Genomic DNA, 12,928 nt, shown 5'->3' with positions numbered 1-12,928 from the left:
TATAGGAGGCCTTAATGCTAAATGCTTGTCTGCTTTTCCAGAATTATATCTGTTTGTCTAGTAAAAAATATTGCCTCCCATTGCAAGGATTTGTTCTCTCTGAATGCTTGGGTTAAAACAAAACAGTTGCTTGAAGATGGAAATGTATTTCCTCCTTTAACAGTACCTACTGAATCCTGCAGGTGTTTAGTCTAGGTGCTTTAGGATTTAGTTCATAAATAACAATTTGGCTTTTAATCATGCCTTTCAGTTGAGCCCTCTTGTTACAGCCAAGCTTTAACCAGGATGATTACCATAACATCACCTAAACCAGAGACAATAATACCGAGGTTTCATGGCACAGATCCACTAACTTTAATAAATGAAACTGAGTGAATAACTATAAACAAAGAATGTGAAAGTAGGTTATCAAACCATGTGATAACATCTGTTCCTTGGAAACATGAAAGTAACTATTTCTGTGTCAAGAACGAAACCCTGTTTAAGTGGTATTATAAGCTGACTGCAATTTTCCTGTGTGCTCAAACTTCAGTGTATAATGTTGAGGCTTCTGTGCAAAATGATGTAATTATCTGCATGCCCTATCAGAGTCAGGTATTTATATTTGAAAGCCTGGGTCTCTGTCATCTGGAGGATCCTTATCAAGATGAGAGCTCAACTGCGTGGGATAATATGCAGTTGCATGAGAGGAGACCTGGTTCTGTCCCTGAATAGTTTGCAAGATGCAACATGTGAAGCGGCGTCTCCCCCTTCCCCTCTTTTTTTAAAGAAGGGAATGGAGAGCAAGGGTTATGGCAATTCACTTGAATGTAACGTTGGCTAACAGTATGCACAAATTGTCCAAATTGTCTCTAACAGCCAGTCATTTTCCCTGACAGAAAATGAAGATGTTCTTGTATGATGGAAAAAAGCATTAGACAAAGCAGGAAAAGCAGTCTAATAGGTTGTCCATGTTAACATTTTTCAGCATTATTTGGTCTATTAGAAGTTGGCTATTACTCTGATTGCATACTGATGGTGAGATCAATCTGGTAATGAGATAATATTAGGAAGTGATAGATTGAATTCTTAATGCTGAACAAATCAACTAATCTTGTAAAAAAATGCTTTCAATAGATGCAGTTGCAGTGCAAATGCTACAGGCGCCAAGATTGCAGTAGGTTCTATACTCTATAGAGTACAAATCAGTGTTCCTTAACTGATGTTGAGTAATCTTGTTTTGTGCTCATTTTGTACTTTAGCAGTTCACTGTCCCCTACTATTCTTTCCTGTCCTTGTGCACAGCAGACTATTTTTGATCAGTCTTACCTTGGGGATCACTATTTAATTCTCCATCTACAGAGTACCCTCAGAAATAAATAGTGCTTCTTGCTTTCCAGCCTGATTTTGTGTAAAAAGGCACTTGGGCTGAGACGAGAGCCTCACCTGTTTCGGTCGGCTGATCCATGCCTCAGAACAACCTGTTCTGGGAGAGGCAGGCTGGAACAGCTTGTGGATGTATCTCCAGAGGTATAGCCTGCTTAACCTGTTTGCCTTGTGAAAGCTGAGGTTTCTGCTCAGGATTAGAAGTTACGACTTCGATTTCATCTTTCTTACCACTTGTGCATTCTTTACCCGGTTCAAAAAAAAAAAAAAAAAAAAAAAAGTCAGTACATACTATCTTTGCATTAGGTCTATAAAAAAATCTGGTTTGTTGTAATTTTAATTTCTCTTCTCCCAAAGTTCTTCTTTTGAAGATCAGTTTTTCATGTTGATTTTTGTGTGTCTGTGCAAAATCTTATTTTAATTTTTTTTTTTTTTTTTTTTTTTTTTTTTGGTTCTTGTTTTCTACAGTGATTAGTTCTGCATGCAGGATACTGCCTGCCAGTGGTGTATGTGTACAGGATTGTGTGTGAGAGAGATCAAACCAAACAAAAACACACACCTCTCCCCTGACAAAAAAGAATGCACAGCCAAACATACTGCATGCAATCATAGTCGTCACCTCATTTTCCACTTCAAGGCAGTAAGATCTAAACAAGATACGGGAACTGATAAATGATGATACAAGTTATTTATTTTGTTAATTATTATTTCATGTGTGATATAAACCACCATTTTGTGGGCTTATGTACTGTGCTTCAACTTCCTCACTCTGTGAAGTGGAAGAGGGAGTTTTCCTGTCCCTCTACAACTTTTCTTGGTTTCAAAAATGATGCAGGAAGCCCAGCATTAGATAATTGGCTCTTGGATATGACAGCAGCCATACCATTCCATTAATTTCTGCAGAGTTCCATGGAAGCCCTTTCAACTCCTTCCATGTACGAAAGCATCTCTGAAACTGTCCCATTTGCTTTTCTTTTGATAACAGCTACTGGTATTTTTTTCTTTGTATTGAATCCTAATTTTTGGGTTACCTTTTAAGACAGTAGCTAATTTGGGTTACTTTTTAAGACAGTAGCTAATGCAGCTGTATTTTGACAGGGCTTGCAGAATAAGTAGTGTCAGACATGGGTAAGACTTCCCTAGGAGCTCTTCAAAGGGAAGCCCAGCAGTGGTGTATAAAGTTTGGTAGCTGACCTGCTTCCTCCAGAGATAATCATGAATCAATTTCCTTTATGATAGGAAGCTCTGGGCTGCTGGATGCAATAAATCCTTTTTGATTAGTCATAGAAGAGAAGTCCTAACCACTTGTTTAGAGGTCTCAAAACACCATTAAAGAGGAGATGAGGGTGCAATCTGTGGCAAATTCTGCTTTGAATAATTACAGTGTTGCTGCCTACACTTCTCCTCCATATTCAAGTAGATACCACATTCTTCTTTGCTACTTGGCATAAATGATTTTGTGTGCTAATAACTACTGCATTCCAGCCCTGGGGTGGTGGCAGCTGGGAGACAGCAAAAATTCATTCCCATGTCTGTGTGAAGGGAGATGTTGCTGAAGTTTAGTGGTGGCCAAGCAGGGAAAGAGAAGTTCAGTGGTGCTTGCTCCTGGAGAATCCTAGAGAAGTGCTCGAGGTGGCTGTCCCAGGGCTTTGAGGAACACGGCTCTGTTTCCTGTAATGGCAGCCACAAAGTGCTAATGTGTGTAGTAGAGCAGGACATGTCATTTCCTAGTGCACTGAACCAACACCACTGATAAATATTTAGGACAGATCAGATGGTCTGAGTGCATATGCTGTGGAGGAATGCAGTACTTGGCTAAACAACCAGGCATTATCTGAGATCCATTTTAAATATGTGCTGTCTGTGTAATAACACTGTGTGGTTGTTCCAGATACAAAATTTCAGTTAATCTGCTGTGTCAGTTTGGGCTTGCAAGTCCAAAAATACCTTATTAGTGATTTATGTCTTTCATTGTTCTTTTTTTCATACGATTATCTCTGCCCACGCACTGCTACCTAATCTTGTATTTTTGCGTGCTGTTCCTGTGGTTATTCTATGCAAAGAAGGCTTGGTGTCACCCACAGAGGAGCACGTCTAATTCTGCACTTCAACATAAAGTTTCTTGTATGAAGGAATATTTGAATTTTATCTCTCTAGAGTGAAAGTAGCTAGCTTACCAAGAACCAAATTATTTCTCAAGCTACTAGGAAAATATAGTTGGCATATAGACTTCAATGCTTCAGTTAAAGCTTCAGAAAACAGAAAGCTTTGAAGAGAACTGCAAACTTAAAATCATTTGTATCTTCAAGTATCTTTACAGAGCTGAATAATATCCTGTATTATCTGTGTGCACAATGCTTGAATTAATGAAGGGAAAACTTATTTTCTTTTACCTTTACCCTACTCCCTGTAATCCTGCAAGCCAGCTTCTGGTGGAGTTAGCTTCGAGCATTCATTAGCATAGCCTGGGCCTTTGACATACTGCACTGGTGATTTATGCTTGTGAATATTCATTGTGCTAAATCCAGTGGCTTTTCTGCTCACTCTTGTTTTTTAGAGAGTTCTATGCAAGACACAAAATCTCCTTGGAACCCATAACCAGCTGCCCGGGGTAGAAGTTGGCTGCATTTGGATCCCTTTGCATGCATGACAGCTAAGTACCTGCAGTGCAAATGCAGGGAAGACTGGCTAGAACAAAAGGCAGCAGGATAGTCACTCGAGTTCACTGTATGTTTCTTAATACTGGTCTTACTGTTAATACTGGTCACCTTCCACCATCCTGAGAGCTGTCCTGAGAGGGCAGGTAGGGGAAGCACAGATCAATTCTGAAAAACATAATGGAAACATGAAAGGGAAAAAGATAGTCCATGAGAGAACAGGCAAGGGGCAAGAGAAAATGCTTCCAGAACCAGAGGTAAAGATGCATGAATGAACAAGTAGGAAGGAGATGCCACAAGATTAATTTTACTCTGTATGTATGGTGATCAGAGTCTGAAACTCTGAAATACTGTTTCTGTTTCTGACATAACTTGGCTCTGTTAGCTTGAGCAGGCCTGGTTCCCTAAGGGTGCTCTGAGAAACCCTGTTAGTTCTGCCATTTGAGCTAGGCTATGGTAGGATAATAGGAGGTAAGAAATTTATATTATTTAGGGAAGGAAATGACAGAGTAAGTGATCTCCATCTGCAAAAAGTTATATCAATGTCTATATAGAATTTGATACCCATTTTTTGTCTCTAAGACATACCGCAGCATACTGAAGTATCTAAGTTCCAGCTGATAAACTTGATCATAGTGTCTGTGAACTTTTATTGAGCATCTTATCTGCAAAGTATCTTCATATCTACTGGGAAAGATTTACAGCATTAACTGAATGTGTGACAACTGAACAAATGAAAGTGTTTAATGAATACAAAGGTGAAGTGTGGATACTGATGTTTTTCTGTGGAAATCACTGAGTGATGTATCTTGGGAGAGGAGACAAGGGGGATGAGAAACCTGCACAAATGCTCATCACCTTGCCTCTGATTAGCAATCACTGTCTGAGAGCCTTTTGTAAAAAATACAGATTTATTATTTATTTTAATAGGGTTGATCTGTTAGCTTTCTTTTTGTACAAAAAGCTTTGTAAGATTCTGCTTTCTATTCTAAAGCTGGAAACTTCAAATAGAAATGTTACTCTTCTCATGTTAACTTCCTGCAATTTTATTGATAAGAAATATCAAGTGCTTGTTAAACTCGTCAAATACAGATATTGCTTGCTTCCATCACTATTGAAGTGAAAAGGTAATTTTTTCAGACCTTTTAGAAGCAAACACTGTGCAGATTACCAAGGTACAGAAAGACAACTCATGAGGTGTTCAAGGTGAAGCAAGAGGTAGCTGAAGCAAATCTCTTGAGGATGAGAGAGGGAAACTTGGTCACAGAAGTAACAGCATGGTATCTTCTGTGCTGCATATGTGCAAAATCTATGTGCTTGTGGAATGCCATTTTCATTCCACTGAAGTCAAGAGTTTTGTCTTTGAACAATTTAGGCTAGGATTTTAGAATTTCTGTGTTTTGTTTTTTGGTGTTTTTTTGTTCTTAGTGAATGCAAATTGATATGGGCAAATATATATGCCTTAGCAATCTTAGCTGCTTAGTTAGGAAGGTATTTGCTGTTTCTCATTTGGGTTTCTGTTTTTACATGTGTACCATCCTCTTTGTTAACTGGTACCTGTGAGTGCTTTCAAAAATACATCATTAATTAATTAATCTTGAGAGCTCTTTCTTTTTTGATGCATTTTGATTAAAAAAAAATGCTTAACATTAAAATATTGGGTCCTGGATGTTCCAGTACAGTACTCAATGATATCTCTGCTTTCCTATAGTCAAACCTTGACAGAAAAAATGGCAATAGTCTGTGCATTTGTACTTGTCATTTTCCCTTAAAAGAAAGAGGCATAAAAGGGGAGCATTTATAGCTTTTCAGGTGACACAGTCACAGAGCTAATAGATTTATTTTAAAATCAAACAAAATTAACTATGTTTATTGTTTTAGTGATAAAGATTGAGGTCAACCCCTGATTTTTTTTTTTCAGTCAGCCCCTGGTTATGGACAAATAGCTAGCATGATATAAAAGTGAGTGTTGTCTAAAGGCCATCATTGGAAATACAGATATATCTTAGTGAACAGTCTACTGTGAAATATTTGGAGGGACTGGGAGACAGTCATAAAAATCCCCTAGATCAGGGATGATTACATTGGGACCAGGGGTCAGAGGAAGAGAGGTGGGGAAACTGAGCCTGTGTGTAGTGGGAAGCATTGTACTTTCTCCCACTGTAACCAAAGTTACTGTATTGCAAAATAATAAGCCATGTAGAAAAATAGTTTAATTTGACAATTCTTTGTGCTTAGCAGTGGTGCTTTTTTGAAACTCTAATGATATTACTGGAGATATTATTTTAAAAATCAGCAAAATAATAACAAAATTCTTAAAAATTCTTATTCGTGATTTTAAGATATTGATAAAAAATGAACAATTTCTTCACTGTTTATGAATGAATGTTTGAAAATTAATCAAATAAATCCTTTTTTTTGCCAGCTTTCCCCCACCGTATTGTTGGTAGGCTTGCCAGCTTGTTTACTGGATACTTGAAAAATCATGTTTAATGTGTGTTTTGAAAATATTTTCCCTTTCAGACTAGAATCCTGATGATGGATACAGTTAAAAAAATGTACAGAATTGGAGGGCTAAGTTTTTGTTCTTTGTTTTTCTTCTCCATTTTTAGAGTTTCCTCTTTTAAGAAAATTTTCCAACTGACCAATTAAAAAAACATCAACAATAAAAAACACTAACAAGCAAGGAAAACAAAAACCCCAAAGTACAGTTTCCTTGGGGAAGTTCAGTCTAAACAAGTATACAGTAATAAATATTAGCAGAAATTATTTATTAGACAATCTTTAGTTAGGAAAGCTTCCTAACGCTTAAACAGTCAGTGGGATTAAAACGTGCCTAATTTGAAGCACTTTCCAAGGGCTTTTCTCATTTACATTTCACTTGCTCAGAGAACTTCATGTTCACATCCTTTTTTTTTAGGTGCACTGGGTATCATAGCTATTTGAGAAAAATTAAAACATTCCTAAAGCAAGTGAGTGCATTGGAATGGTGTTATAAGTATGAAGTGCTTACTTACTGCTTGCAGAGTCTTTGAAATCTTTTATTTCTGGCTCATTTCCAATGTGGAAGGAGTTTGTTTTCAGAGAAATATTGTTGCCAAGGGACAGATGTTGACTGTGTTGTGTTTAAAGCAGACTGATACTAATTACATTCTTTTAGCTATTCTACTTCTCTGGATAACTTTAAAAGGTCCTTCCAATTTCCAGAGTACTTAGGTAAGCTCTCGGAACATGAACACAGTGTCTCGGCATTTACGTGAAAATGTATTAGAGAACTGGCAAGAGTTGAACTTATTTTTGTGCACAGTTGAGAAATGCTGTTTTCAGATGATTACACTAATTAATAACATGGAACAGCTTTAGTAAATTTAGCGAATGCTGTGATTTCCCTCCCTTTCCTCTTTTGCTTTTCAAGTCTTTTTCTGAGTCAGTTGTCAAACAGCCTGTGTGGAGCACTACTTAACTGCATTTACCAGAGGAATGGGCTTATTTTTTTCAGGACCTATTCTGTGATTGTGGCAGCAAGATCTGGAGCAATGTCAGCCTTTGGGGTTTTCCAGTTTGACACTGATAATGCAAAGTTAATGTTTTGTGTTTGGGGTTTTGGTTCTTTCAGAGATCAGTCTGAGTTACCTAACTTGCCCTGTCTACAATTTTATGCCAGTTTATTTGAGCTGGCCTAGTGCTGGTGGTCCCAGTGACAGGACTGTCACTGCCCCACCAGAACCTGCAGACAGTGTTGGCTTGGTTGTTTTAGATTTTTTTAAACTAGCTCCTGAAGACTGAGCCCAGCTCATATTTCTTAGTCCTTTGCCTATTTCAGTGGTTTAGATAATTTTGTTCTGTACTTGGTAAAATGTCACTTTCCAAGTATTTTTGCTTAATACTCCGTACTTTAAGAAATACTGTGTCAAGAGAACATAATGCATGTAACAGCTGTGCAGAACTCACCTTAGGGATCCAGCCCAGTAGCTTTAACCTGCTTCTGCAGCAGCCCTAGAGGGGGGTAAAATAAGCTCAGCCAAAGCAGGTGAATTTTCCCCCCAGGCCTCTTCTCAGCCTTCCATGTCTCTGCAGAGTTGTTTTTGCTGCCTCCTTATCCTTTCCTCTCATCCCTCCCTCAGTGGGATGAGTTCAGTGTGTCCTGTGAGTTTCTGGGAGAGGAGCTCCAGCACGGTTCTGTGGGGCTGAACTGCAGCCCTGCTGGCTCCCAGCCCTGACTGCTGACCAGCGATCCATCCTCCTTGGAGCTACCTGGAGACAGCCCAACAGCTTATGCTCAACTTCTGAAACTGTCCTGGGAAGCTGTAGGCCTGCTGGATATGGATGAAGGCCTGCTTTAGTGTTCAACATCATGTTTTAACAAAAGGTTGCATACTTGTTGCCAGCTACAAGCTGTCAGTAGAGCATGTGTTTCTTCCTTCCATTCAGACTATGGAAGCTGACCTTCCTGTTTGGTCAAATCCCAATACAAAAGCTCTCTTTCAGCTGCCAGTCATGATCCCTGTCACCCATTAGCCTCTCCCTGCTTGAGTTCCCTAAAACTTGCCTTAGATAAAAGCATTAGCTTGATTCTCCAGACCTAGTTATTTAAAAAACCTAAATGTTACTCATCTCAGTTGTCCCTCAAGAGATGATACTTATATTCAGGAGCTGGTGTTGACTGACAAAAGATTAATGTGCATTTACAGTGAAGTTGTCCAAGTTATGTTAATAAATTGGCATTCCATTAGTGGGTTACTGGGTAACATAAAACTGCCTGCATAAAGCTATACCACCTCATTAGCATTCTGTTCAAATAGCTTTTTGTCTTTATTCGTTTAGGCAATTTCGACAGAAATATCTGAGTACTCCTCTGATAATGACAGCGTGGGAGAAGGAGAGGCGACCCTGGCGACCACTGCTCCAGGATCCAGTAAGGGATTGCAGCCGGGGTCAGGAGGGGACACGGGGGATGTCACAACACGGCCGGCCAGCGAGTGGCTGAGGTCAGCACAGGCTCTTCTCCGCACCCCGGGGAAGCAGGCGGGAAAGGCCCCCAGAGCCCCCGCCGAGTCTGCCAAGAAGAGGAAGCTACTGAGGTAAATGAACTGTCCACTTTAATAGAATTATTTTTGGTTGTTTTTCTTAAATTGTAAGTAAAACAATACCTGCCAAAGTGCTGGAGTGTGTTTCAAGGGTAAACATTTTAGAGATGCAAATACAAAAAACTCAACTAATGTCGTTTATCTGTAAGAAAGCAAAAAAGAACTACATCTAAAATCTCTGGTGAAAGCTCTCGATCTTGAACTCCTGTTCAAATAGATTGGTTTCTGCACTTCTAAGAATGCCTTGCAGATGTGTGAGTGGACATTCTAGCTTCTAATAATTTCATTTCTTTGTGCCTCTCAAGAAAGTCAGCAAAAATGCTGTACCTCAGGTTTTAGGACTTTTATTTTTTGGTCCTCTCCAGATTTCTCAGTACAAAATTATCCAAAATAATGTTGGAAAGGAGTGGATGAGCAATACTTTTGAAGAGTCTAGGACAGAACATTATGTATGCAATTGGAGGATGTATTCTTAAGGTGAAATTTAAATGTCTGTGACTAAGTTAAATACATTAGAAAAATATGTAACTGCTGAAAGAAAGTAGCCTGAGATGGAGCAGTTGAAGCCTGATGTTCTAGCTAATTACAGTGCAGAAATGGTCACTTCCTATTTTGAATTAATGAAAGTTGTGTTAACTTAAATGGTATATTTGAGGATATGCCTCAAGCTGTGGAGACCACAATTACAGATGGTGCTGCTATACATCCCTATTGTTGTTTTAACAATGTGCTTCTCTTACAGATGAATCTATGTACAGTAATCAGTCAATTACTTAAAACGTAAATCTTTACTTAATAGGCATAGCTTATTTTTCTCTAAAATATTCTTGGCTATTTCAAAATGCTATCTGAAGAAATAGGTTTGGAAGTCCTAATTACTGAGGATCTCTATACTTAAAAGTGCTTTGCTTGTGCAATCAACCTTTATTTCTTGTTACTTTACAAAACATGCATACACAGCTGTAGTAGATCAGATCAAAGCTGTAACCCCCAAAATGCCTTAGAGTGGCCAAAAGCAAGTATGTAAGTATGTGTGAATATAATAAAACCAGGATAAGTGTACAGTGGTATTTTGCCCAGGTGCTCTTCCAGCTTTAAGCTCAGTTCCTGAGCTGTTTATTACCATTAGTGGGTTTGTCTTTTTCTAAATTCCAGCTTCATTTGATGACCTTTATTATCAACAGTCTAAATGCAAAAAATGCTTTATGGGAAAGTTACTCTGACACAAGTGTATAAGAGAATAGATTGCTTTAAAAACAAAGAAAACAACAAGACCAAACCATCCACAATTATATAGAATGTAATCTATCTGGAATGGCCAGAGGAACAGAGCTTACAGGGTTTTTTACCTTCCATCCTGTGGTTCCACTTTGAATTCATTTGGGAACAGGGAAGCAGGCAGGAAATTCCTTAGTTATGAGTGTTGTTTATCTAGTTATTTTGCTCATCCAGGTAATTGTCATCTTTTCTTTCTTCCTGTTCAGGGCATTAATTCCATGTGTCTCTCCCATCCTTCCTTTTACTGCTGACAGAGAACATTTTCATTGGTGTGATAACAGTGGATGTAAGTTTGCATCCTCAATAGGAAAGCACAGGTTTTCAGTGCTGTGGATTGAAGGCCAGTTTGGGGAAAAGTTTGTCAGCTTCTTGATTGATTGGGTGGCAATCCCTTCTTTGTGGATACATAGGTAAAAGCTACAAAGCAGTCGTGGCCTTGTCATTTCTCCTTCCTTCCTACCTCTGCTGCAGATCGAGGCCACAGCAGGAAGAGCAGTGAGCAGGGGAATCATCCTGAAGCTGGATCTGGCCTCTGAGCTCCCACTCAGATGGACCATTTGGAACTGCTCAGTAGGTGGAAGAGAGCCATGAGTCTCTGCTTAGCTGGGCTCTCTTTCTCCAGGCCAGCGCCTAGGGAAGCCTGGGCTGAGCAGAGATGGTGCAGGTGTAGAGCTGCCATCTTCCTGTGTGAATTCCTGTGCAGTAGGTTCAACTCAAAATGCAGACTGTATTGTGTATGCTTATTATATATGAAGGAGTCCTAATGTAGCTAGAGTAAGTCTCCTCCCATTTTTTTCCCCTTTAAAGAAAATAGAAAATATTTCTATTTTTATATCTTTGCTGTTTGACATGCGTAAATCTATCTTCAAAAGTAGAATATTTTCAAAAAATGTTAGCTTATATTTTCTGTAGAAATCTTACTCATGCCTCTGTTTCATCAGTGGGTACATTCTTCTTTGCAACTTCAAAGAAATCTCCCTAAAATATCTCCCCTAAACCCCCAAATCCCAAGCAAAACCAAACCAAACAAAGGAAAGAGCCATAATAGTCTCTGGAAAAATTCAGATAAATTTCTTTTTACTGTCCTCTCTTCCTGGAAATCTCCTGGTACTAAAATGGAAATGGGTAGTTGCCTGGATGGGAGGAACGAGTATTGTTTGCTTGATCCTATTTCAGATGCAATTGTCATACACTAAAAAAATTGAGATGCAACCAAAGCAACAGAAATCTTCAGGAACAAACTAATTATAGATGATTAACATGAATTTTTGTGATCCTAGCATTGGAAATTGGACTGTAAATTCAACACCTTTAAGTGTAAATAAAATGAGAAGCCCATCTATGTCTCCAAATCCACATGCACAATATACAGTGCTGCTGCTGCTGAGCCAGATTTGAAGGGGCATGTTGCAATTCTCCTCTGTTAGGGGTTAAGTGGGGTTTTGGAAAACAATTGTTGTCTGAAGACAAGAATGATATGGTGGAAGCAATTTCTCCCACACCATATCTACTGCCAATATCTACTTTCACCATGTCTACTTTCTTGTATCCCCTGTAATGTTAGTTTTTGTTTTCAAAAGTGTCCTAAGTAAAGATTATTCTACTTTCTACCATGGTCCCTAGGGGAGAGCAAGTAGTCTGGATGGTGGGGTTTGTCCTTCAGGGGTGTTGATGGCTCTGAAGAGCTGTGCTGTAGGAGATGCCAGTTTGTCACACTGGAAGCAAAGCAGATCATCTCTCACTCACAGCCATTAATGCCACTGCTAGGACATCATCCCCTTAAACACTGGTATTATATGGTAGTGTAGTTACCCTCCTCTATTTAAACAAGACTGTTGATGGATGCAGTGGGAATTTATAATTTTCCCAGGTGTGCTGCCAGATCCATGGCCTGTACTGCACCTGTGAGCTGCTAAATGAGTTGAGAATGAGGTGCTACTAGTGGTACCTGGTACTGAGAAGAATAGCTGTGGTGATCTGGTCAAGAGGTGTTGGGTTTACATGCTCCTGCCCTTTTATTCCATCCCAAAGCTTCAGTTTCTCAGCTTCAGACAGCAGCACTTCATGGGAAAATTATGCAAATGATTTGTAAACCTGAGGGGAGAGAGCATGTATTGCAAAGAACAGTTTTCAAGAAGCTCTTCTTGTTACATTTGAAATCCATGTTAATGCTATGGAGTGATATGTCTAAAGTGTATTAGTTCCAATTCTTTGAAAGTTTTTGTTTGAAGGAAAAGAGAAATGTAAAGTTTTGGAAGTTTTAACATTTTAACATGGATTAAACAAATAACTGGGTTAATTCAGTATTTGTGGAGAAGAAAACTCAAAATGCATGTACTCAGCTTCTTGTCTGCAAGCAAACCTTTCTTAAACATTTTCTGAATTGTTTACTTTTTTTTCCATTAAGATTTCATTTTCATCTGAACAAAAAGTCTGAGGGTCATTGTAGGAAATAAATATCTTAAATTATAAAATGTTAACTCTGCATCTAAATCTGTTGCAAGAGCTTGTAGTTGTGAAGAATGAGTTTTATCTTTTTGC

At 38.7% G+C, this 12,928-nt stretch overlaps 1 protein-coding gene across 1 annotated transcript in view; it reads left to right on the top strand.

Annotated features, from left to right (window-relative positions):
- The window catches only part of SPIDR (scaffold protein involved in DNA repair), a 193,701-nt gene that overhangs the window by 41,894 nt on the left and 138,879 nt on the right, over nucleotides 1-12,928 (top strand). The window contains exon 6 of the mRNA XM_031504029.2: nucleotides 8,847-9,103. Coding sequence (XP_031359889.2) covers nucleotides 8,847-9,103 — 257 coding nt within the window. The remainder of the gene's footprint in view (nucleotides 1-8,846; nucleotides 9,104-12,928) is intronic.

This window comes from Lonchura striata, chromosome 1 (genome assembly GCF_046129695.1).
Source record: "Lonchura striata isolate bLonStr1 chromosome 1, bLonStr1.mat, whole genome shotgun sequence".
In the NCBI taxonomy this organism is placed as follows: domain Eukaryota; kingdom Metazoa; phylum Chordata; class Aves; order Passeriformes; family Estrildidae; genus Lonchura; species Lonchura striata.
The sequence above is the reverse complement of the archived record's forward strand: the minus strand, read 5'-3'. Positions and strand labels throughout refer to the sequence as shown.